At 46.7% G+C, this 26,863-nt stretch overlaps 1 protein-coding gene across 1 annotated transcript in view; it reads right to left on the minus strand.

The window, feature by feature from the left end:
• LOC143986848 (uncharacterized) overlaps positions 1-26,863 on the minus strand; it is a 99,588-nt gene that overhangs the window by 58,643 nt on the left and 14,082 nt on the right. The window contains 2 exon segments of the mRNA XM_077485257.1: positions 3,614-3,776; positions 26,414-26,862. Of these exon segments, the coding sequence (XP_077341383.1) occupies positions 3,614-3,776; positions 26,414-26,862 (612 nt within the window).

The raw sequence follows: 26,863 nt of genomic DNA on the forward strand, positions 1-26,863 counted from the left end.
ATGAGTTGACTGGGCCACAGGGAGAAATGACTTCCACTCAGCCTATTGCCAGGAACACTGCCTTCCAAGAGCCCCTGCTTCTTCTACAACACTACTTTGTGTGGACTCTGAGTCTGAGGTGCGGCAAGTCGTACCTGAACCATACCATGAGTTCCTGGATGTCTTTAGTAAGCGAGGGGCTGACACTCTTCCCCCGCATCGGCCATACGACTGCCCAATTGAACTGCTTCCAGGGTCTGAAATCCCTTTTGGTAGAATCTTCCCCCTCGCTGAATGAGAACAGGAGGCACTAAAAGAATATATCCAAGAAAACTTGAAAAAAAAAGGGGGTTCATCCGACCCTCTACCTCCCCAGCAGGAGCAGGAATATTTTTCGTTGAGAAAAAGGACCACTCCCTGGGACCTTGTGTGGACTATCGGGAGCTCAACAAAATTACAGTTAAAAACCGGTATCCTCTCCCTCTAGTACCCAAACAAACAATTTCAGGAGATTAAGGTCGGCAACCATTTTCACCAAACTACGGGGGGCCTACAATTTAGTCCGCATCCGTCAAGGGGATGAGTGGAAGACAGCTTTTCGCAATGGCCACTATGAATACCTGGTGATGCCCTTTGGACTATGCAATGCCCCGGCTACCTTCCAACACTTTGTCAATGACATTTTCCGAGACTTCCTGGATATATTTTTGATTGTTTACTTAGATGACATCTTGTTTTTTTCCGTTTCCCTAGACTCTCACCGAGATCACGTCAAAAGGGTGCTGAGCCGGCTCCGCCAACACGGACTCTATGCTAAAGGTGAAAAATGCGAGTTTGAACGAAGCAGCATCCAATTCCTGGGACTGATAATCTCACCTGAAGGCATTAAGATGGACTCTGAAAAAGTCTCTACTATCTTAGACTGGCCTGCACCTACCGACAAGAAGGGGGTGCAGCTCTTCGTAGGATTTGCCAACTTTTACAGGAGGTTCATTAGGGGCTTCTCCGCTATCATAACCCCTATCACACAGCTGACTAAACAGAACCTCCGCTTCCATTGGACACCCGAGGCACAAGCCGCATTTTATACCTTGAAGGGACTGTTTACTTCAGCACCTGTTCTTATTCACCCAGACCAGTCTCTGCCTTATACGCTAGAAGTAGACACATCTGAAGTCGCTATTGGAGCAGTCATCTCCCAACGCCAAGGCCCTAAGGATCTGATGCATCCAGTAGCCTTTTTCTCCCTGCAGGCTGTCTCCAGCAGAGAGAAACTATGACGTTGGGGACCGAGAATTGCTGGCCATAAAGGCAGCTTTAGAAGAATGGAGGTACCTCCTGGAGGGAGCAGCGCATCCCATATTGATCTATACTGACCACAAAAATCTTGGGTACCGGAGGACTGCTAAACGCCTTAAGCCACGTCAAGCATGTTGGGCCCTGTTTTTTTCCCGATTTGTTTTCCACATTACCTACCGGCCGGGCTCGAAGAATGTCAAACCAGATGCACTGTCTCGTATGTTTGATGACCCCAAGGAACCACCAGTGGCAGATACCATCTTGTCTGAAAATAACTTCTTACTTTTATAGGGCAACCTTCTCAACCGAATGAAGCAGGCTTCGACAGATGTTCCTAGCCCTCCAGGGGTCACGCTGACACTCCAGGAAGGATTGCTGTTTAATGGAAGCAAGGCATTTGTGCCTGAATGTCTACGTATAACCATTTTGGGTCTGTGTCATGATCATCCCCTAGCAGGTCATCTCGGGGTGCACAAGACGCTTGATCTTCTGAAACGCACGTTCTGGTGGCCAGACCTGGAAGAAACCTGTAAGAGATACTTAAATTCCTGTGCAATCTGCAACCCGGAGCAAGGGTACAAAGAACCGAGCTTGGAGTCTACTTCGGCCACTGCCAGTCCCTGACAGACCATGGAGAATTATAGCCATGGATTTCATTGTGGAACTTCCCCCATCGGAAGGATGCACAGCCATCTTCGTTGTAGTGGACCGATTGTCCAAAATGGCCCATTTCTTGCCTCTGAAGAGTACTCCCTCTGCCATGGAGACGGCTAAAGTGTTTATCAGAGAGATTGTTAGGTTTCATGGAGTCCCTATGAACATTGTCTCTGATCGGGAGGTTCAGTTCACTTCCCGATTCTGGAAAACTCTGTGTGAAGCCCTTAAAAATGAAAAATCTTTGTCCTCCGCCTACCATCCCCAGACCAATGGACAGAGAGAGGACCAATCAGATGTTGGAGCAGTATATCCGATGCTTCACCACTTTTGTCCAGGATGACTGGGTATCGCTGCTACCACTGGTTGAGTTCACCTACAATAATGCCACTCACTCAGCCACAGGTCAGTCACCCTTCTTTGCAAATTATGGTTTTCACCCATCCTTCTTGTCTGACTTTATTCCAGAGACCACAGTTCCTGCTGTCCAAGACACAGTGGATTTCCTCAACCACAACAATAAGTTACTTCAAGAAGTGGTTACCAAGGCACAAGCAGCAAGCAAGAGGGCTTTTGACAAGAAAAGAAGGGGTGAACCATTTCTCCACCAGGGAGACCAGGTATGGCTGTCCACTATGAATCTCAGGTTGGCATGTCCCTCAAAGAAACTGACACCTAAATTTGTGGGACCATTCCCAGTCAAGAAGAAACTCAATGAGGTTGCTTATGAATTATCTTTACCTGATTCACTTAAGATACATCCTGTCTTCCATGTTTCTCTCTTGAAAAACCCGCAGTCCCTGACTCTTTCCCAGATAGAGTATCCAGGCCACCAGAACCTGTGACCATCAATGGCGAAGAGGAGTACGAGGTAGAGGCCATCATAGACTGTAGGAAAAGAAGGAATCGGGTACAGTACCTAGTTAAGTGGAAAGGTTATGGCCCAGAGGATAAATCTTGGGAGGCTGAAGAGGATGTGCACGCCAGAGACTTGGTTAATGCCTTTTTTCGCAGTCATCCACAGAAGAGAGACCTGTTGGGCACCCGGAGGTTGCCCGTAAGAGGGGGGCAATGTCATGGATCTGCCACCTAGGGGTTACAATAGTGCAGACTAATTTCAGTGATTGGTAACAGGCTGCCTTATTTAAACACCTCAGCAGCACTATGTCTTTGCTGTCTGGTCTGCAGCTCATACCTGTGACTGCCTGTTCCTGTGATCCGATCTGTTTCCTGTGTTTGACCCGGCTTGTTTGACTACGATTTGATCTCTGTTATCCTGACCCTGGCCTGCCTTGTAACCATGCTCTACACTACACTGCTTGATATCCTGTTGCCGAACTTGCCTGTATCCTGACTATTCTCTGCCCCGTCGTCTATATCTACATCTGATCACCCGTTACCAAACCCGGCTTGTCTGACTACGTATTCAGTGTCTCCCCAGCTTACCAGCCTGTTTCCTGCTGCACCAGCTGAACCGACAAGACCAAAGACGAACCAGGCACCCATACACCGCCAGGCTCTTGTGACCACTGTTGCAACATTGGTGGCCCTTGAACCGGGGTTGTACGAGACAGCCTTCCCACTGCACGTCAGGCTCATCCGGCAGGTACGTAACAGAAAGAGTACGGAACATGACGGGGGAGGGGTTACTGGGTGTAAATAGAAAATAAGATCTTATTACCTCCTCTACTGCCACTTCCAACAATGTCTCCTTTCCACTTTCTCCTGACTCACCTCTTACCCGGAACTTCCTGTTCATACCCGACATCACTTCCTGTCTTACTTCCATAGAGACTTCCATTCCCAGTAGAAGAGAGATCGCCACCTTGTGGTGCTCAGAGGAACTGCAGCATAGAGGAGCATCTCGTAGTGTGAACTAAAAAGAAATTTTGTTGCGCTAAAAGCAAAAGAAAATAAACAAAGAAAATACAGCAGCTAACACAAATATTGCTGGATACAATATGAAAACGGATATAAAGTATGGTGTAGCACTTTAATAAATGAAAAGTTCATAATATTGATGGATGAATTCCAGAAAAAAACGGTCAAAATAGAATCGTTATTATTCAATCCATGAAAGGGACAGGAGGAACCACCACCAACACCCGATATTACTGACTCTTACCGTCAGTGCACATAATAAATGCACATAGGATAGAATTGTAAAATATCAGATTTCCAGACTCCTCCTTATCACAATATGATTAATCCACATAGGGGGAACCATCCATAAGCAAAAAAAAAAATTCTTTGCACTTCTCAAGACTTCTTCTAATGTGTCCTCAGAAAAGTTAATTTCCCCAATGGCCACATAAAAAAAAAAAATGAAAAGAATGGTTTCATTGCGCAGACTTCATGATAAGTCAATCATTCTTTAATAAAAAATCCCAATAAAATTACACTCACATTTCAGATGAAACACAAACAGCATATAGATACTAGCTACATCCGGCATAAAGGATGGAAACCACTCTCGTGCTCCTTCACATGTCGCAGGTCCCTCTTTCACCCAACGTTTCGTCACAAATGTGCGTCATCAGGGGCATGACCGTGACAATAGAGAGAGAGCTTTATATAAAAAATGAAAAATGAAATTAAAAATTAACCTCTTCCAGGTGCTGTCTCCCACGTGTGAAGGAAAACGCCATTTCATAGTGTGTATTTCCGCCATGATTAGCGTGCGTTCCATTGCGCAGGAGTCGATAAAAATAAAATAAAAGCTTAATGCGTAACTTCTGGTCCGCCGTGCGTTCCAATGGCCGGAACTTCTGGTCCGCCGTGCGTTCCAACGGCCGGAACTAGCCTGTAAAGAGAATAGATGATAGGCCCCAAGTATATCCCACTGATAATAAACAATACCCACATCACTTCCGCCCAGAAGTGAGGTAACTATAGGCCTGATGAGGAACTTCCAGTCTACCGTGCGTTCCAACAGCTAGAACTTCCGGTCCGCCGTGCGTTCCAACTCCCCATAAAAGGAGTAATTAAAAGGCCCCAAGTGTACTCCGCTAATAGTAAACAGTGCCCACGCCCCTACCACCCAGAAGTGACGCAGGTAGAAAACAAAGGCCAGAACAATCAATTCGCTGTGCGCTCAGCGATCGGAACCCACCACAGACAGTACTATAGATGGAACGCATACTCACCCCGAAAGTGACATAAATATAGGGCCGAAACCGGAATAGTCCGTGCATCCAGCACGCAGGGGCCGAAGACTCATTACAGAGAAATATTGCAAATGGAACGCACGTGCATTCCAACGTACGCCTAGCGCACCCACAATAATATTCACTTAAAATAGACACTATTCACCACCAATATGTGTCATAAATATAGTGCCCATACATTATTAACCACTAAACCTCATCACAAGAGAAGTGGTGAAAACAAAACATTAAAGAGGAAGTAAACCCTGATGGGTTTACTTCCTCTTTCATTCCCTGCAAAGGCAAAGCATAATGGACTACTATGCATCGCATAGTAGCCCATTATGTGTCACTTACCTGACACAGGAGCCAGCGATGTCACCGCTGTCCCCTGTAGTCCGACGCATTCATCTTTTCGGTGGGGTCTCGCAGCTCCGCCGCTGTCATTCGGCGGAGCCGCGATGACGTCACTCCCGCGCATGCGCACGGGAGCCGTCACGCGCGGCAGCTCCATTATTGGAAATGCCGCGCTCAGTGCGCCTGCGCGCCGCTGTCTACGGCGCATGTATCGTAGACAGCGGTGCCTGTCTTCGGGCAAATATCTCCTAAACCGTATAGGTTTAGGAGATATTTCTTGGACCTACAGGTAAGCCTTAATCTAGGCTTACCTGTAGGTCAAAGTGGTTTGTAAGGGTTTACAACCACTTTAAAGCTGGACCCCCCCATAATGGCAGACTGTCCGCCATGTAGTCCAATCCCCCTATCGGTTTATTGTAGGGGAGAATATTTAATGCCACAGGGCGGCCACCATTATATAAATTGTCCTAATTCTAAGGAAGAGTTATACTATATAAGTTGGAGAAAAAAAAAAAAATATAGAAAAAAACTCAATTTTTAAAAATATATAACAAGCAGACAGACAGAAGAGAAAAATTATCAATAATTGATTTTCTTCACATTCCTGTCAGACAATTTTTTTATTGAATACAATAGTCCACCCAAGGGCTGAATGTATTCGGCTAAGAGGGAAGACCGGGATCATTAGTCGGAGTCGAGAGTGGTGTCCAAAAAAAATAAAAATATATAAAAAATAAAATAAAATACATACATCCTAACTGTTACTAATGAATGCATTAACATCCCATTCAATGTTCATGCCGAACGGGCGTAGCATTGAACTTGATAAATCCACTTGGTTTCCAAGCGGGAAATCTCCCGTACCATGTTACTGCCCCTCCAGTGTCCTTGAAATCTATCTATACCAATGAAGGTGGTACCCTCAGGGGTTTTATCGTGCTTAAGAGCATAGTGCTTTGATAGGCTATGCTTAGGGAAACCCCTTCTAATGTTGGCTATATGTTCCTCTAACCTGACATGTAGCATTAGTTTAGTTCTCCCTATCTATTGTTTTGAACAGGGACATTTAATCAAATATACTACATATTTAGAGGAACAAGTAATGAATGGTTTTATCTGGAAAGTTTCCTGAGTAGAGGTCGATTGAAACATCTCGGTCCTTTTGCTGTTAATGGCATTTATTTAGCAAACGGGACACTTTCTACATGGGAAGAAACCCCCCATATTTTGAAAAAAGGATGTTTGCTTAGGTGGACTGATAACATCGAGAGCAATCCGTAGTTTTAACAGGGGAACTCCCCGATATACTACTTTGGGGCATTCTGGTAGTAAAGAACTTAGAATTCTATCTCCTTTGAGTACTTTCCAATGTTTGGACATTATATCTTTTACGTCATAATGTTGGTTGGAATAGCTCGTAATAAAAGAACTTAAAGGAATTGTCCTCCCTTTTCACTTTTTTCACCAGTAGCTCATCCCTATTCTTCTGTAAGGCTAAAAGGAAGGCTCTCTCAAGTGTTTCTTCCTGGTAGCCTTTTTCCAGAAAACGGGTTCTCAACAAAGTTGCTTCTTTTGTGAAATCCTCTACATTGGTACAATTGCGTCTTAATCGCAAAACTGGCTTTTAGGAATAGATTCTAGCCAGGTCCTATGGTGACAACTATTAACACTAATAAACCCATTACGATCGGTTTCTTTGAAATAAGTCGTGGTAACTATCTTGTTGTCTATAACCTTGATGTTAAGATCCAAAAAATTGATTTTACTGCTGGCTTCAAATGTTAAAGCAATGCCCCATCATTCATATTCAGTCCTTGGATGAAATCTCTCAGGGACTGCATGCTTCCACTCCACAGGAGGAAGATGTCGTCGATGTAACGCCTCCAGAGAACCAGCTCAGGTTTGGCCTCCCAATATACGACATCCTCCTCCCATTTGGCCATAAAAGAGGTTCGCCATGCTTGGGGCGAACTTTACCCCCATGGAAACACCCCTTCTTTGAACATAGAAAGATCCATCGTACCAGAAATAGTTTAGTTCCATAGCATATTTGAGAAGTCTCATAATAAAGTCCTTCTGTTGGGAATGGAGAGTATCCTGCTGTAAAAAAAAATATTCAACCACCTCCATTCCCTGCTGATTGAATGTACTGTATGCATCGGCGGCTCCTGAAGAGCATGCGCTATGCGTTTTTTCAAAAGTTAAAATTGCCTAAACTGCAGTTTGGTTTGGGTAAAATTATCTAAAATTGGACTTCAGCATCAGTCTGACTGGACTGAAATGTTCAGCCTGGCCACAAGGGGCACTGTCTCTTCTGGCAGGCATGGAACTATGGTCTGGTTAGCTGCCTAAATTACTCTCTCTCTGAGCTAGCCCAGTGGGAGGGGCACTCTCGCTGCGTTTTCTGGGAGAGGGTATGTAAGATGCGGACGTCACGTGGTTCGGGGTTTCCGGTCCAGAATGATGTACTGACTTCATGGTCCTGGTCCTCCTGACCAGCCCCCAGGAAGGCTATGGCCTGGGGTGCAGATCCACCCGACTTTGATGTCTCGGGGCTGGCTAGCTCGAGGCAAGGAATCTAAAAGAAGGATTCTGAGGTGGCTGGGTGCCGTCTCCGGTTCGGGAGAGACCCAGTGACTTCAAGCATTCCAGGGGAGGACTTCAGAAGAAGAGCACGTACGGGTTGGTTTTAGTAAGATTCTGGAAGGGCTGAAGTAACCGAGAGAATCTGGTCTTGTGGATATCGCCAAGCTGGCTACAAGTGTATCCTACAAGCTTAGTTTTCCTATATGTTCTACAACAACGTCTGTGGCAGAGACTTGTTCTTGAGTAAGCACCTTGTTGGCTGCTAGGCCTTGTGAGAGAGGGACTGTCCAACCTGAGTGATCATCCATTTGCGAATGGCTATTCTCTGGATGCAGTCAAAGTAAGCAAGTTCTTCAACAATTTGACTTCTAAGAGTACCTGAACTTCCTTTCCAATCCTCTGATCCCAATTTAAGAGACTGTTCATTGTCTACGTTTTGCAAATAAAATCATTCAAGTGGATCTGTTGTCGGTCTCTCAAGTTACTGGGCCATCTACCACGGGAACCCCTAGACGTACAACGAGGAGAACAGAAGGCAACTGTAAGCCCAAATCTAACCAGCAGCTCCTTCGGGGGGTTAGTGCTACATGTATATCAGTGGTCATCAACCCGGTCCTCAGGACCCACTAACGGGCCAGGTTTGCAGGTTAACTGAAATACATCACAGGTGATATAATTTGCTGCTTAGTGATTGCAGTATTCTAGTCTGCATATCACCTAGGTAATACATAAAACCTGGCCTGTTAGTGGGCCCTGAGGACAGGGTTGATGTCTACTGCTGTATATCCTTATAGATGGGTCACCTCCACTCCCACCAAGAACACACCGATTAGCTGCACACTAGGAGAATACACAGATTATAAATCTTGAAATCTCTGAATCTGGTATTACATGTGAATGTTGAACAGATTGTTATTGATGATCATCGGCTGTTTATATTGAGCTCTTTGTGTAGAGTCCTGCGTTGGTCCTCCATAATATATTTGATGTTCTTCTTATATGTTGCCTTTGGAGGATTTTGGCTGGTTTCAGGCTATCGCAGCCTTTTTAAACCCTTTCAACCTTGAGGAACTCTTGAAATAACTTTCCAGATCGCAATGAACCATGCTAATAAATACTATAGCCACCGCTCACAGTATGGAAGGCTGATGGTCACTGGGATAAATGTCCCTTACATTGGCGTTCACTGGGATGAATGCAGTTTTGCCAACCGCCTGTTAATTTCAGCCCATTTTTGGGCTGCCAGTAAAATGTCCGTTAAGGGCAGCGGCGCCCATAAATAATATGGCTGCGGGCTGACAGTGAAATTGTGCATGCACCATTATGAGGCCCGTCGGGCTCAGGAAAGCTCATACACGCTCCGCCTTTTTAGAACAGGCGCATGCTCATTGATGTAATGGCACTATTTTTTTATGTAAGGCACTCGGTATCGGTGGCAGCACCTCACCACATCAGCGGGTACAGGACCGGACCCCAGACCACACCATGTCTGGAGGAGTCTGTGGGGACTCCCACCACCACAAGACTGTTCCCCTGCAACATCTGTGATTCTTGGCTGCTGGAGACTCCAACCACCACACCCCTGCAACATCAATCCATCCATCCATGGCTTGGCTGCTATCTAGGGTATGTGAGGACTGAGGAGGCACAGTAGTTACCAGACAAGATCGTCAGTGGTGAGATTTTACAGATGTTCACAATCTCTTGTTATCTCCTGTAGTATGTCCGCAGTCTCTAACCATCTCCTGTACCAAGTCCGCATCCTCTAACCATCTCCAGTACCATGTCACATTCTCTGACCATCTCCTGTCTGAAGCCTCTGACCATCTCCTGTACCATGTCCACAGCCTCTGTCCCTTCCTTCTGTACCATACCAGGCAACATGTCTTCAAAATGAGGGGTGCCCCCCGAGCAAAGCACCTTATCCCCATGTTGATGAGAAAATGGTGAAAAAGTAGAACGTAAACACGGGTATTAAGATCAAGTCTGTGTACAGGAAACATCTTGAGAATTACCACCATTTTATTCTCCAGGGCCTCTGCTGTCAGAAAATATATGTTTGGGGGTTTTAACTAATCTTCAGGCCCAAAAATCTAAGTTAGACTTACTGGTAACATGTTTTCCAATAGTCTTTCAGTATAGCACCTGAGAAATCATGGCTCTTCCCACAATAGAAACAGCCTCATCAAAGAACTTTTAAAGGAGACCTCCAGCCACTTCTCTTAAGTTATAGTAGAAAACCTCCGGCCCAAGCTGAAACACATAAGTAACAAACCATGGTAAAATACAGCAAAAGGGAGGGTTATTGCTGTCCTGAAAGGCTTTGGAAAACAAGTTACCAGTAAGTCTAACTTAGATTTTCCCAAGAAGTCTTTCAGGACAGCATCTGAGAGGATATAGGGGACTTACCTCATTAGGGTGGGACAACAGACTGTAAGACCTTTCTACCAAAGGTCTGATTCTCTGCTGTCAAGAGATCTAGTATATAATGATGGGCAAAGGTTGACAAACTTGTCCACATAACTGCTTGACAGATTTGTTTGGGGGTGGCACCATCTTTCTCTGCCCAGTTTACTGCAAGGGCTCTCATGGAATGAGCACAGATACCAACTGGACTATCCTGACCACTAAGGCTATGGGCTTCTGAGATAGTCATTCCTAACCATCTAGCAATGGATCCTCTGGTAGCCTGCTTCCCCTTCTTATCACCAGCATACTGTACCAATAAGGAATTTGAACATCTAAAGTCCTTGGTAACCTAAAATGGCCCTCTTAAAAGCGGTTGTATAGTCATTTTGGGGACTTTTACCTACAGGAAAGCCTATAATAAGGCTTACCTGTAGGTAAAAAAAAAAAATTATCTCCTAAACCTATACGGTTTAGGAGATATTCCCCTCGCAATGTGCCGCTGACTGCAGGGGCGAATGCGCACAGGGGATTCCCGGCTGGAAGCCCGGCAGACGCCGGAACCTGCCGGGAAGAAATCTCCCGTGCACATGCGCGGGAGTGACGATATCGCGGCCCTGGCCACTCACAGCGCCGGAGCCGCGATACCCGGAAGAAACGTCGAGGGAACATGTCAGCTCCCTCGGCGTGGATCAGGACAGATGTCGGGGCCTCGTTCTAAGGTAAGTATTTCATCATGAGCTAGTATGCGGTGCATACTAGCTCATTATGCCTTTTCCTTTGCAGGTGGCAAAAAATAAAAAAACACAACAGCGGGTTTACAACTGCTTTAACATACCACTTTGGAAAGAATCGGATTGCTGCTGCTCTAGATCGGTCAAAGGCCCCAAAGAATCTAGCCACTAAAGGTTCCACAGAGATTGATCTTTCCAAGAATTCCCCCAATGCAGCAACCTGAACCTTGAGGGTGCCAACTGTCAGAACTTTACCTGTGCCACAATTCAGAAATTCCATCACTGAAGAAACATCCTGCAAGGATTGGCCTGAAGCAGCGCATCACAAATGAAATACTTTCCAAACTGATGAATAAATTGATCTGGTCACCTTCTTCATGGGATTGTGACCAGCCTATCTGAGAACCATTTTTTCTTTGGAATCTGCTATTCAGAATCCAGGCTGTGAAATTTGGCTTTGCTACCCCCAGGTGGGGGATGAGCTGGAACCCCCCCAGGTTCGGTTGACAGCAGAACATGCAAACAGACAAAAAATTTGTGCGAACATGTGAACACCTTTAAAGTCTATGGGACACAATTGTGAAAAATCAAGTGTTCATTTTAAAGGCTTATATGCATGTTGTTGCCATAAAAAGAGTTTGGGGACCCAGGTACTGCCCCAGGGGACATTAAAAAAACTTTTTTTTTTTTTTATACAACAGCTGTTTTTTTCAGGAGCAGTGATTTTATTAATGCTTAAAGTGAAACAATAAAAATGAAATATTCCTTCAAGTCTGCCATGTGTTTTACTGTGCCACAGCAAAAGAAAAAAAAAATAGCAAATTCAATCAGTTACATCAGCATCAGGGGCTTGATAGCTGCTGATCCAGGACTGATTCCTTTTTATAAATGTGAGCCTATCAACAATCAATGGAATCTGTAGACGGGTGCACTCTTTGATCTGTTACAAACCCTCTAGCAGCACCGAATTTGCATTCAGAAAGCACGCTGGATGCAGGAGAGGGCAGTAGCTCGATTGCATATTTGGCAAGTTTTGGCCAGTGGTCCATCTTTAAGACCCAGTAAACCAGTGGATGCTCTGTTGGAAATGTCTCCAAGTCTGCTCTTGCCCCCTAGATATTCCTGCACAATATAGTGCAGAAGCTGGCGATGATTGCTTGAACCTATCAGACCTTGGCGCTGAGGACTGAAAAACTGTTTCAAGGCATTGGCCAGCTGGCCACCTTCTCCACCGCTCTTCCTCTGACCGAACAAAGCCTCAGAAACATGTTGTCCAGCACCAGGAAATGGTAACCTCCCAGGGTCTGGAAATGCATTACACAAACTTTTCTTCAAGGCCTCCTGAAGATGTTTCATCCTCTTCTCACTCTGAAAAGGCAGGATGAGTTCTGCAACTTTACCCTTGTAACGTGGATCAAGACGGGTCGCCAGCCAGTAATCATCCCTCTCCTTGATACCACGGATCTTACGGTCCTTTCACAGGCTTTGCAGAATCATGGCGGTCATGCAGCATAAGTTTGCAGAGGCATTCCATTCTGACTCCTCTGGGTCACTAAGGATGACATTATCTGGACCTACCTCCTCCCAGCCACGTACAACTCCTTGGGTTTCTGGGGACTGAAAACCATCCCTTGAAGACTGCTGCGTGTTATCCTCTACATCCATGCTGACACAATACTCCTCTTCTTCCTGTATAATTGGCGGCCCTGCAGGAATGTCGTCTGCATAAATGGGGCCTTGAGAAGAAAGGAAGTCCTCCTCTTCCTCCCACCTCAAGTGCCCTGTCCATGATTCCACGAAGCGTGTGCTCCAGCAGGAAGACTAGAGGGACAGTGTCACTGATGAATGCATTGTTGCTGCTCAGCATCCTTGTGGCCTCCTCAAATGTTGACAGGACAGTGCATGCACCCTTGATCAGTAGCCACTGGAGTGATGAAAAGAAGCCAAGCTCCCCTGACCCTTTCCTGGTGCCCTACTCGCACAGGTACTTATTGATGGCCCTCTGCTGTGTGTGCAGCCACTGCAGCATTGCCAATGTTGAGTTCCACCTGGTGGGCATGTCACAAATTAGGTGGTTGGTGGGCAGGTTGCATTCTCATTGAATGTCAGTCAGCCAAGCACTGGCATTGTATAACTGGCGGAAATGACCACAGAATTTTCTGGCTTGCCTCAGGAGATCTTGTAAGCCTGGGTACCTGGTCAAGAAACGCTGCACCACCAAATTCAGGATGTGTGCCAAAAATCGAACATGGATCAAGTGTCCTTGTTGGAGGACAGAGAGAAAGTTGGTGCCATTGTCACATACAACCATTCCTGGCTCAAGCTGCCATGGTGTCAACCACCTCTGAGTCTACCTCTGCAGATCTGACAGAATCTCTGCCCCAGCATGACTCCTGTCCCATAGGCAGACCAACCAAAGCACTGCATGGCATCTTTTAGCCTGACTGCTTGCGTAGCCCATTGAGCGCTTACGGAGCACTGTTGGTTCACAGGACAATTCTGCAGAAGAGTCCATAGACGAAAAAAGAAAAGGAGGGGGTGGAGCAGAGAGCTGTGGCAGAATCACCACCAGCTTTTTGGAGGCATGGTGGTGGAAAAAGTTCCAACGACACTGAACCCTGTCCTTCATCCTTCCCAGCTGCCAGCAGAGTTACTAATGAGCCGTGAAGGAAAGGTAGTGTCCCTGCCCATGCCTGCTGGACCGCGAGTCAGCGGTAATATGAACCTTGCTGCTGATGCCCTGTCAGCTTCCTACTTAGAAAAACTACGGGGTGCTCTTCCCCATTGATCACTTGAGACATGACTGCTCCTAACCCTTCATTTGAAGCATCTGTCTGTACTACAAAATCCTTAGTAAAATTCGGAGCTACGAGCACCGGATCCTGACACAATGCCGTCTTAAGCTTCTGAAAAGCTTTTTTGGCATAGTCATTCCACTTTTCCATCACAGACTTTCTGCCTTTGGTCAGGTCAGTCAATGGTGCAACAATGGTGGCAAAGTTGGAGATAAACCTCCGGTAGTAGCCAACTATGCCCAAAAACGCTCTGACCCGCTTCTTGGTTAGGGGACGGGGCCATTCCTGTATGGCTTTTACTTTACTCATTTGGGGCTTCATTAGCCCTCTACCCACAATGTACCCTAGGTACTTGGCTTCCTACACCCAAATTGCACATTTTTCTGGATTGATGGTGAATCCTGCTCTTCTCAAGGAGTCTATGACTGCCTGAACTCAGGGAAGATGACTATGTCATCCAAATAAACAGAAGCGTACCGATGACGTGGACGCAAAGTTTTGTCCATGGCCCTTTGGAACGTAGTGGGGGCAGAGTGTAAACCAAATGGCATTCTTTTGTATTGGAAGTGGCCTTCCGGGGTAGAGAAGGCTGTTTTCTCCCTAGCTTCCTTGGTCAGGGGAATCTGGCAATACCCTTTCGTGAGGTCCAGCGTGGTAATATACCTGGCAGGACCCAACCTCTCAATTAGCTCATCTACCCGTGGCATGGGATAAGCATCAAACTTGGAGATTTCATTAAGTTTTCTAAAGTCGATGCAGAAGCGGAGAGTGCCGTTGGGTTTGGTTACCAACATGATTGGACTCGACCACTCGCTCTGCGACTCCTTAATGACATCAAGCTCGAGCATTCTTTTGACCTCTTCAGACACTGCCACTATGGGCTTTTTGGATACGGTAAGGCTTTAACCAAATTTTTACATTGGGTTCAGTTACAATGTCATGCTCGATGACATTGGTGAGACCCAGCAACCCTGAAAACATGTCCCTATTTCTTTGAAGGAACTCTTTTGCTTGCTGGGTTTGGGGACTAGTTAAGGTAGCAGCCACCTACACCAAGTCGATCCCTGCATGGTCTCCTGACTGTACCGCTACCACTGCGGATACCTGTTCTCTGTCTCTCCAGGGTTTCAACAAATTTACGTCATAGATCTGGTATGGTTTTCTTTTCTCTGGCTGCTGTACCTTGTGGTTTACCTCCCCCACTTTTTCTACTACTTCAAACGGACCTTGCCACTTGGCCAAGAACTTGCTCTCCACTGTGGGTATTAGGACAGCCACCCGGTCTCCTAGATGAAACTGTCTGATTTTTGCCGATCGGTTATACACCCTTCTTTGGGCATCCTGAGCCTTCTGCATGTGCTCCCTCACCAGCGGCCTCACTTTAGCCACCCTCTCTCGCATTTGAGAGACATGCTCTACCACGGTTTTGTTCGGTGAGGATTCACTTTCCCACGTTTCCTTTACCAGATCGAGCAACCCCCGGGGCCTTCGCCCATACACTAGCTCAAATGGTGAGAAGCCCGTGGACGCTTGTGGAACCTCCCGAATGGCATACAAGAGGGCAGGGAGTAACATATCCCAATCCTTCCCGTCTTTCTGGACAACTCTTTTTAGCATGGACTTCAGAGTTTTATTAAACCTTTCAACTAGGCCATCGGTCTGCGGGTGATAGACGGACGTCCGCAACTGTTTAATCTGAAATAGTTTGCATAAGTTCACCATCACCTTTGACATAAAAGGGGTGCCCTGGTCCGTTAGTATCTCTTTGGGAAATCCAGTTTGTGAAAACATTTGAAATAATTCCCGGGCAATGGCCTTAGAGGAAGTTTTCCTCAAAAGGAACTGCTTCTGGATATCTGGTTGCGTAGTCTAGGATGACTAATATATATTGGTGCCCCCTTGCTGACTTTACCAGGGGTCCCACGAGATCCATAACGATCCGCTCGAATGGAACCTCAATAATTGGTAAGGGTACCAGAGGGCTTCTATAGTGGGGCACTGGGGCAGTTAACTGGCAAATGGGACAAGATGCACAATATATCTTTTAACCTCAGCCTTCACCCCGGCCAGTAAAACCGGTCAGTTATCCTGGCCTCTGTTTTCTCTGCCCCCAAGTGTCCTCCCAGTGCGTCGTCGTGGGCTAGGTCAAGTAGCATCCGCCTATATGGTTGGGAAACAAGCAACTGCTCTATAATTTCCCCACGGCTTTCAGTCGCTCGATAAAGCAAGTCCCCCTTCAACGTAAAATGAGGAAACCTCTGATCAGCCCTGGCATTTGTGAGACCCCATCCACAACAGAAACCTGCTCTCGAGCATTGACCAAGGAAGGATCCTGCAACTGGGCAGTGCCCAACGCACCCCTGGGTATGTCTAGGTCTGGGTGCAATGGCCTTGAGGATGTTTCCCCTTCACCCTCCTCAACCGGGAACTGCAATGGGGGGAGCTCCTCGTCATCCTCCCCCCAGCATAACCTGTAACGGGAAGACCCCCCCCCCCCCTCAGAGGTTAACTCAGTTTTGAAACCTGAAACAGCAACATCATCCTTCATCTCAACATTCTCTGCCACAACATTATCAGTAACCGGTATCTCCGTGTCAGTAGGGTGTGTTGTGGGGGTTTCAGGCCCAGGGCCCTCAGACTGTCTCTTCCAGGCCCAGTGTCCCCAGTTCTCCTGGCTGTCTTGGCAGCCCCATCTGTACCTGGCTCCACAGTTTGAAAAATAGTGGACAGTCCCACCCCACTATAATGTCATGCATTAAGCTTCTCACTACCCCAACCTCTTGTGTCACTGAGGTATGGCCATAGGACACAGTCACCGAAACCAAGGGGTACTCCTTGGTGTCCCCATGGATGCACACTACACATAGGGTTTTCCTTACAGGGCCAAGTCTACCAATCACCCTGGCATGTACAAGTGTTACCATGCTACCGGAGTCCAGTTGCGCCCTGGCAGGAAGGTGGTTCACCCACACTTCGCACTCGAACCGTCCTGCAATTGGATCCAGATAAGTGGCACAAACTATTTGCACATAGGAGCTTCTCCGACCACTCCCGCAGTCCATAGGCTCCTCCTGAAGTGGGCATTGCGCCCGGGTATGTCCCCAGGACCGTCATCGCCAAAACTGTAGGTCTCCCATTCTTGGGACAGGAACCACCCTTCGAGGTTCTGCAGAAGACGATGCAGTTTTGCGGGTCCCAACATCTGGCAGGGCTTCTCTCCTAGTTGCTATGGCTGGTCTGGTTGCCCTTGGTGTGGGTTCCCGATGCTTGGCAGGCCCAAGCAGGTCCTCCACCACGGTTTACCTTTCAACCAACTGGTCAGCGGTTGCAGGGTCTCCATGGCTTACCCAGCGCTGTAGGTCGTCTGGCAGGGACCGCAGGTACCAGTCCATCACTACTCGTTCCACCATCTGTGGGCCTGACAGTTTTTCTAGATGCAGCCATTTTTTAACCAGCTGTACCAGTTCATGCATTTGGAACCTGGGTGATCAGTCAGGTTTGTACCGCCAGCGATGCACGCTCTGAGCCCGGACGGCTGTGGTCACTCCTAGGCGGGCCAGGATCTCTGCCTTCAGACACTCATAGTCGCTGATGTGTTCTATTGGGAGGTCAAAATAGGCCTTTTGCGGGTCACCGTTGAGGAAAGGGGATATAATACCGGCCCATTGGTCATGGGGCCACCTCTCTCTCTCTCCGCTATCCTCTCAAGGGTGGTGAGAAAGGCCTCTACATCATCACTGGGTATCAGTTTTTGTAAAAAATGGCTGGCCCTCACAGACACCTGGTTGCCAGTGGCGACAGCCGCTTGTTCTCGTCCCTGAGCCAACCGCTGTACTGCCTCCTGCAAGGCAGCCACCTGTGCTTGAGTGGACTCCTGCTGAGCAGTAAACTGGGCGGCTAGCAGCCGTGTGCTTTCCTGCTGTGCAGCTATGGCCTGTGCCAGGGCCTGCTGCTGCTGAGCCATCGTTTCCTTATGGCGCCAGTTTGCGTCTGCTGAAGCTTGCTGCTGGGTCACGGTGGCTTGTGCCAAAGTCCTGATGACCTCCTCCATGTCTTTACTTGCTACTTGCAGCGTCTGAGCTGACTTCACCCAAGACATGCCATTTGTACACAGTCTCTTTTAAATGTCAGTTTTTGGTTTTTAAACGTTTTTTTTGCGGCTGCAAATGCACTTTTGCCAGCATCTAAGACACCAGTTGTAAACTTTGGGGATATTAGCTCCACGGGACCAAGTGCATAAACGGGTCAAAGGTGAAACCAAAATACTTTTAATTTATAATTAAATCCAAAATAAGGCTTTCTTCAGCACACAAATCAAAACGTAAATTAAAGTGGAGTTGCCCCCCAAAAAATAAAACTACTTAAAAATCTTTAAAAAAATCAAAAAAAAATAATTGGCAAAAAAAAAAATTTTTACTCACCTCTAAATACCGGTTGCTAGGGGGTCCCTCGTAGTCTGCCTTCTTCATTGCCCGGGCTGGTGACATCACTTCCCCTCGCGCCGCACATTCACCTGGGACCTGTCACGTGTCCCAGGTGACTGTACGGTGTATCACGGCGCCCTGCGCCGCTCGCGCATGCGCAGTGGGTGCCCGGCTGTGAAGCCACAGCCGGGTGCCCACAGTATGCATGACGGCGCCGCGAGCGGAGCGGGGAGCGAGGGGGGGGCTTCGTTCCCCCGCATCGCTGGAACCCGGGACAGGTAAGTGTCCGATTATTAAAAGCCAGCAGCTGCAGTATTTGTAGCTGCTGACTTTTAATTTTTTTTTTTTAGGGGGTACCCCACTTTAAAGTCTGCTTATCTTCAGCACAAAAAAATAAGAAAAGAAAGCACCTACAGTTCTGTAGCCGGGTCTTCAACCCAAAGTTTTCAGAGTCCTTATAGAGATCTTTTGCAGCCTCCAAAAGAGCAACACAGCTCCTCCAACAAGTGTTAATCTCCTACTCCCCACCACCTCCCTACTACTTCCTGTCTTATGAGCTGTCTTCTTGGAGACCTTTAACCCCCTGTGTGCAGGATCCCTGTGGTCAGGGAGGCTCTTTCCCACCCAATTGTCACTTCAGAGCCCCCCAAATTCCAGGTCCCAACTATCTCTCTTAATATAGAGAGGACCGCGAGTCAGTCCTCTCCTAATGACTATACCCAAAATTTCTCACCCATTTTTGGATGACCCCCTGAAGCCTACCGGGATTCCCTTAAAGGGACCGCAACCCGAATACAGATGCTACATAGCACCTGTCCAGGACCCAACCTTGGCGTCCTGTACAATATATATATATATATATATATATATATATATATATATATATATATATATATATATACATACATACATACTCTGCATTCAGTGTAGCCTATATATTCAGTGTATACTCTATATTCAGTCAATGCAGGCAGTGTAGTTTATATACCACAGTGTATTGAAGTGATTAAGGGGAACCCTGCGCCATTTTTTTAAACAAAATGGTGTGGGGGTCCCCCCAAAATACCTAACTTATTACCCTAAGTTCAAGCCCTTCAGGTCTGGTATGGATTTTAAGATCCCGCACCAATTTAAAAAAATGGCGTGGGTCCCCCCCAAAATCCATACTAGACCCTTATATGAGCATGCAACCTGGCAGGCCACAGGAAAGGGGGGGTGAAAGAGCTGTACCAGGTCACATGCCCTCAACATGGGAAGGGTGCTTTGGGGTCCCCATGTTGATGGGGACAAGGGCCTCATCCCCACAACCCTTGCCTGGTGGTTGTGGGGGTCTGCGGGCAGGGGGCTTATCAGAATCTGGAAGCCTCCTTTAATAAGTGGGCCCCCAGATCCCGCCCCCATGTGAATTTACCCCTACCCATTCACTAAAATAGTGTCAAAAAAGTAAAAATGACAGGAGACAGTTTTTGACAATTCCTTTATAAAAAGAAAATGCCCCACGATGTCCATCCAATCACGGCACCAATGGTTCAGAGAAAAAAAAAACGGAATAACCCCGCCTCCATGGGAGGCGTCCGACCAACCTCAGTCTTTTCGCAGTGACAGCTGTTATATATGACCCCGCCCCCTCTGACGTCACATGATGTCAGAAGGGGTGGGGTCACTCAGTTAAATCACTGGGTGGCCCCGTCCTTGCCTATATAACAGCTGTCACAGGCAAGAGACAGCAGTTGCTGGGAGGCCTCCCATGGAGGCGGAGCTTTTTTTTTTGTAGACGCAATATCTTTTACACAAACCAATCAATATGCGCTTATTGGGATTTTGTTTCCCAAAAATATGTAGCAGAATACATATTGGCCTAAATTAATTACATTACATTTTTTTATTGGATATGTTTTATAGCAGAAAGTAAAAAATAATGTTTTTTTTTTTTTCAAAATTGTCGGTATTTTTTTTTCTGTTGACAGCGCAAAAAATAAAAACTGCAGTGGTGATCAAATACCACCAAAAGAAAGTTCTATTGGTGGGATAAAAAGGACATACATTTTGTTTCGGTACAGCGTCAAATGAACGCACAACTGTTAGTTCTATTCCATGCATTAAGATAAAAAAACCTTCTGTGTGTGGCAGCCCCCCTAATTACCTACCAGAGCTCCTTCTCTCTCCAGCAATGTCCACGATCCCCTCTGCCATCCAATACAGTCCTGATTGGCCGAGTCAAAGCAGGGGCGCCATTGGCTCCAACAGCTTTCAATCAGCCAATCAGGGAAGAGAGTGGGTGGGGCCAGGTCAGGGCTCCATGTCTGAATGGATACCCAGAGCTCTGACTCGGCTTGGGTGCCCCCTGTAGCAAGTTTCTGGCTGAGGGGCACTCAAAGGAGGGAGGAGCTAGGAGCAGCAAAGAGGGACCTGAGAAAAGAAGGATCTGGGTTACTCTGTGCAAAACCAACTGCACAGAGGAGGCAAGTATAACATGTTTGTTATATTTTAAAACAAGCCTTTACAATCACTTTAAAGCAACGCAGTGCCGTATCGCAAAAAGTGGCCTGGTCATGAAGGGGGTGAAACCTTCTGGGGCTGAAGTGGTTAGCAGGCCGAGATCAGTTCGGGTGGAAGGCAGAGGCATGGCCAATAAACAGGCCAGGGTCAATGCAGATGGCAGGCAGAAGCATAGTTTATAAACAGGCCAGGGTCAGTTCAGGAGGCAAGCAGAGGGATGGTCAGTAAAGGCAGCAGGCTAATGATCAGCACAAAGGTCATATGAAAAGGGGGAAAGAGCAGGCTGTCAGTAGTATGTTCACCATACCTTCTCTAATATATCTTAGTCAAGGTTGATAATGTCGAAAAGCAGTCACCTATTCATAGACCTAGTTGGAAGGGACATTGGGGACAATGAAAACTGGTGTCTTGCCTAACTCTCTCTCTGCTGCATACCCAACATTTTTTTTTTGGTGTCTTCGGCCTGTGGGGATGTTAAACGTATGATAACGTGTAGTGTACTTTGTGAGCTCTGTGCCGGCCCGTCTGACCAGCAATGAGATCTCTGACAACATTGTCCAGGTGGCTATTGGTTTAGCTTAATGTTTATCGTATATGTTGGTTGTTTAGCTGTGGTAATTACATTCCTGTGTACAGTTTGTATTGTTAGGGTAATATGATCAGAAGGGGGAACGTCCTCCTGTGGGGTATAAAGGATTTGTCTGAGTTATAATAGAAGTAATTGCTTTGGTTTTTACCTCACATCTTATCTTGTGTATGTTTGGGGTAAAAAGGGCTGGTGTTAGCTCTCGATTGTTTATTGTTTCTGCTCATTCGCAGTCTTTCATATGTGATTTTCCTCATACGAAAACAGTACACATTAAGTGAAAATCGTTTGTACTGCCCACGTACAAGAACATTTCTGGAGTTCACCACTTTGGAAATTGTTGCTTGGAAAGTCTGAATTGGATGTCGAAAGTTGTGTACACTCTATATGAAAAATCGAATGGTCGTACCGCCTATGGATTTTTTCCGATTTTCTCATAGTGTGTATCCCACTTTAGATGAAGTAACTCACAGCTCCTGGTTCTCCTTCCTCTCATCCACCTTCTAACTGTGTGGGGGAAGAAAAACCAGCAACAGGAAGTTACTGATTTTTAATTACATTTTGTGATCGGCTGCGATTGGACACAGCATTCACGTGGTAAAGAGCCGCTGTCATTGGCTCTTTATCCTGATCAGTCATTAGCTTTGCCACCTTTTCTTCAAGCCAAACCTGAACACTTTAGCTGCACACTGCAAAATTGTATTTTTAACCTTAACCTCACATCAGAGTTCCCAGCATTCCCCCTTAAATTAGGGTTCCCAAAGCCCCCCTTACCTTAGTGTACTCACGTGCTTGGAGACAGTAGAAAGAAGGGAGGGGGGAGACTTTAGTTACAGACATTGGATGGTGTGCTCACCCACCCGAAGATGGAGTTTCAGGCATTGACTCCTTTCTTCCAGTATGTATCTGCCGGCTGCTGAGCTTCAAACTTCCAGCCCACATATCCCTTTCCTGAGGCCCAGAAGGCCAGGGATTGGAGTATGGGTGAGCAGACAGAGGGGGAGGGGTGGGAGGAGGAGCAGCAGATCCTGTCCGTGTATGGGGATAGGACCCATGTGCACACCTATGCACTCGGCCTTTGTGGTACTTGGTTACTTGGGGAGCCACAGTCCGCTCTGAATATTGTGTCTGGGTTTCAGGTGGTCTGGAACCCGGACACACGATTCAAAACCTGGACTGTCCCGGTGAATCCCGGACAGGTGGCAACCCAATTGAAGATGAGATTTGTCAAAGGGACACAGCTCATCACAAATCACAAAACTGTGCGCCCCCTGAGGACACGCACCAGTGGCATGTCCAGTAGGAGATTATATTACGTTCACTCTGAACCAGGAGGCTCCCGCACAGCCATCACATTACTACAGGCTGGGTGGGAATCAGGTAAATAAACGCCTGCTGAAGTATTCATTAACCACTATCCCGCCCGGCCGTCAATCTGCTATAATCTGGGCAGTAAGTGGTTAATGAATACTTGACTGGGCATTTATTTACCTGCGTCCCACCAGCCTGTAGTAATGTGATGACTGCACGAGAGCCTCCTGGTTCAGAGTGGATGTTATATGACGTCCTGCTGGACATGCCGCTGGGGCATCTCTCTGGGCGAACAGTGCTGTGATCTGTGATGAGCTGTGTCCCTTTGACAAATCTCATCTCCAATTGGGTTGCCACCTGTCCAGGAATCCGGTCATATGACGTCCAGCAGGATAACATGCTGGCATGCGCCCACGGGGCTGCTAGTGCGGCGTGTCAGTCTGACACACCGCATCTCTGATCATGGTAAGGAGCCTTTTACAAAGGCTTCTTACCACTTGATCAGCTGTGACCAATCACAGCTGATCATCGAGTGAACCAGGAAATGACGGTTCGCTGCTGACAGGGAGAGCCGATCAGCACAGCCCCTATCAGATGTGCCAATCAATGCCCAACAGATGCCAGCAATGCTCCATCAATAAAGTCTGTCCGTGCCCACCACAGTGCCAATCAGTGCCCATCAGTAACACCTGTCAGTACCTCATCAGTGCCATCTATTAGTGTCCATCAGTGCTGCCTATCAGTGCCCATCTGTGCTGCATATCAGTGCCCATCAATTGTTCATATCAGTGCCTCCTCATCAGTTCCACTTTATCAGTGCCAACTCATCAGTGAAGGAGTGTCAGGGCTGGGCTCAGCCCTTCCTTCTCTGAGCTGGCCGCTCAGCTGTCGGCTAATTGCCAGCTCCTACCTCTCTCCACAGTGACTCACCTGTTGATGATATCCTGCTTGTCAGTCCTGCTTACTTAAGCCGCCCCAGCCCAGATGATCTCTGCCTTTGCCTTAGTCAACATCACAGAAACATTCTCCTGCGCTCCTGTTAAAGACTTTCTTGGTTGACATTCCTTGTGGCTCCAGATCCTGCTTGCTGTTCCACTACGCTGATTCCTGGCTTCCTGGCTTGTCTGACTATACATTCTGGTTACCGAACTTTGGCTATGTTTTGACTACGTTTGTTCTTTTTATTATTAAATAAGTGTGATTTAACTGTACTTTTGTCTCGGTCTGATTCACGGTTTCTGACAAAGAGAAAACTACATTTTATGACAGAAACTAAGAAAACCTTCTTTTTTTTTCAAATATTTCAGTCTTTTTTAGTTTGTTTAGGAAAAAATAAAAACCCCAGAGGTGATCAAATACCACCAAAAGAAAAAAAAAATTACTGGGAAATTAAAAAAAAAATTAATTTGGGTACAGTATTGCATGACCACGCAATTGTCATTCAAAGTGCGACAGCGCTGATAGCTGAAAATTGGCCTGGGCAGGAAGGGGCAAAAGTGCCTGGTATTGAAGTGGTTAAAAATGACATAGCAATTCATCTGGTGAAAGTGCATGTACATTTATTCTGTGTGAATGGAAAAAAATGTTAAAACAAAGAAACCATGCCATAAATAGTAAAGAAAGGGGTTGATAAATAGAGAAAATGTGTTGGTCGAGTATGATAAGCATTTTCCCAGCTGTGATAAATTCAGGCCACAGTGATTTCCTACAATAGTCAGTGCCATTTAGTGGCCACAATGGTGTATATTTCCTAAAATTCATTCATCTGTAAAAATAGAGTAATACCACATTTTGGTCAAAGATGGAGCCATTGGGTCATAGGAAATCAATGTATGAAATAAAAAATAAAAATAAATCAACATTTGTCTTGGGTGGGTGAATCCTGGTCACCCAACTCATTTTTTATTAACAAACCTCTAAGTCAGGGATATTGAGTTCAAATTCAAGGAGGTCTGGTCACCAACATTTTCTTCCGGCCGGGGTCCGAATCTCAAATTTGTGCAAGGAAAGATTGTACATGTCTACTTTCCTTTTTTTGGTGCAAGCCACGCTTTCTGTCGCTTTTGTTTCCTCCGCACACTCTGGTAATAATCTGTAAATGTCCCAATTAGTGTTCCCCATTACACCAGGTAGCAGTACAAGAGTAATTCATTGATGGGGGCACCCAACGTAGACTACTCTCATTAATCAGTTGCCAACATCAGAAAACCCCCTTAAATCAGGTGTCCCCATCAGCATGCCCCCTTAAGTAATGTGTTCCCATCAGAGTGCCACCTCATTCCCGTCAGAGTGCCCACTTACATCTGCATCGGAAGGCCCCCTTACATCTGGTGTCTCCCATTATTGTGCCCTCTTACTTCATTTGTCCCCATAAGAGTGCCCCATTATATAAGGTTCCACCATCACAGTGCCCCCTTACATAGGGTGTCCCCATTAGAGTTCCTTCTTACATCAAGTGTCCCCATCACATCAGGTGTGCCCAGAGTGCCCCTTTACATCAGTTGGCCCCATCAGAGTGCTCCTTTACATCAGGCGTCCCCCATCACAGTGCCACCTTACATCAGGAATTCCAATCAGAGTGCCCCCCTTACATCAGATGTTCCCATCAGTGTGACCCTTAACATAAAATGTGCCCATCAGCGTGCACTTTAACATAAAATAAGGAGCACGCTGATGGGCACATTTTAGGATACGGGCCACTCTGATGGGTGCATTTTAGGATATGGGGCACTCTGATAGGCACATTTTAACATAAAATGTGCCCATCAGCGTGCCCCTTATTTTATGTTAAGGGGCACGCTAATGGGCACATTTTAAGTTAAGGGACACACTGATGAGCACATTTTGTTGTTCCCAGAGTCCCTCCTAACATAACATGTGCCCATCAGAGTGAAACTTAATGTAAAATGTGCCCCTTAAGATAACGTGTGCCCTTGTAAATATCATACCCCACATACCTTGAGGGCAGGAGCCCCGGCAGAGGTAGCAAGCTGCAGGGGGCAGGAGCTGTGAGATACCATACATTGCAGCTGGAAAGGAGAGAGGGCTGGGAACCGCAAGATAGAGAGCAGCAGGGGGTGGACATGTGACATTGCACCTTAACTCACAGCCCGGCAGGGTGCGAGAGCCACGAGATAGTCAGCAGCAGGGGACGGGGTGCACACGCGATGTCACTGGTTGATGGGATGCCCGCGGTCCCAGCAACCAATGACTGCTGAGCGGCAGAGATGTAGCACTACACTGGTGGCCTGATGGTCCAGAAAGGAGCGTCACTTGGTCAGTGTTCGGACCATGGGCCGCCATTTAATGGCAGCTGCTCTAAGCGTTTGTGAAAGCTTACACCACATTTACTCAGCCAATGAGGTAATGACTTCATTTTATTTCTCAACTGCATTCCATGGCCAACACGGTACAACACTTCATCTATGTCTTTGGGGATCTCTTTATGAACTGTTTCTTACAGATCAGCCGCGGAGTATATCTGAGGTGTATATCAGGGTGTGCTTCTTCCCCACATGATATAGAATGTCTTCTCATATAGAAGACATTTCCCGCACTCAAGACACTAATACACCTCGAGGGTTGTGTGGGATCCCTGATTACAGGAAGACAGGACTTCAGTGAGCAACAATTCCCTCACTCAGGACAGGTAAGTGGCTTCTTCCCCTTGTGAGATCTCTGATGTTTGGAAAGAGAGGACTTCCTTGAAAAACATTTCCCGCACTCAGGACAGGAATACGGCTTCTCTCCCGTGTGCAATCTCTTATGTGTGTAGAGATTGGCCTTTTGTGAAAAGCATTTCCCACATTCAGAACAAGAATAGGGCTTTTCCCCCGTGTGAGATCTCCGATGTGTGTAAAGACCGGACTTCTGTGAAAAACATTTCCCGCACTCAGGACAGGAATATGGCTTTTCCTCCGTGTGAGACCTCAGATGTGTGACAAGTACTGATTTGCGTAGAAAACATTTACCGCACTCAGAACAGGAAAACGGCTTCTCACCTGTGTGTGATCTCTGATGATTATGAAGATTGAATATTTCTGCAAAACATTTCCCGCACTCAGGACAGGAATAAGGCTTTTTTCCC

This window comes from Lithobates pipiens, unplaced genomic scaffold, assembly GCF_037356315.1.
Source record: "Lithobates pipiens isolate NorthernLeopardFrog02 unplaced genomic scaffold, aLitPip1_a1.2 Scaffold_18, whole genome shotgun sequence".
NCBI classification, from domain to species: Eukaryota; Metazoa; Chordata; class Amphibia; order Anura; family Ranidae; genus Lithobates; species Lithobates pipiens.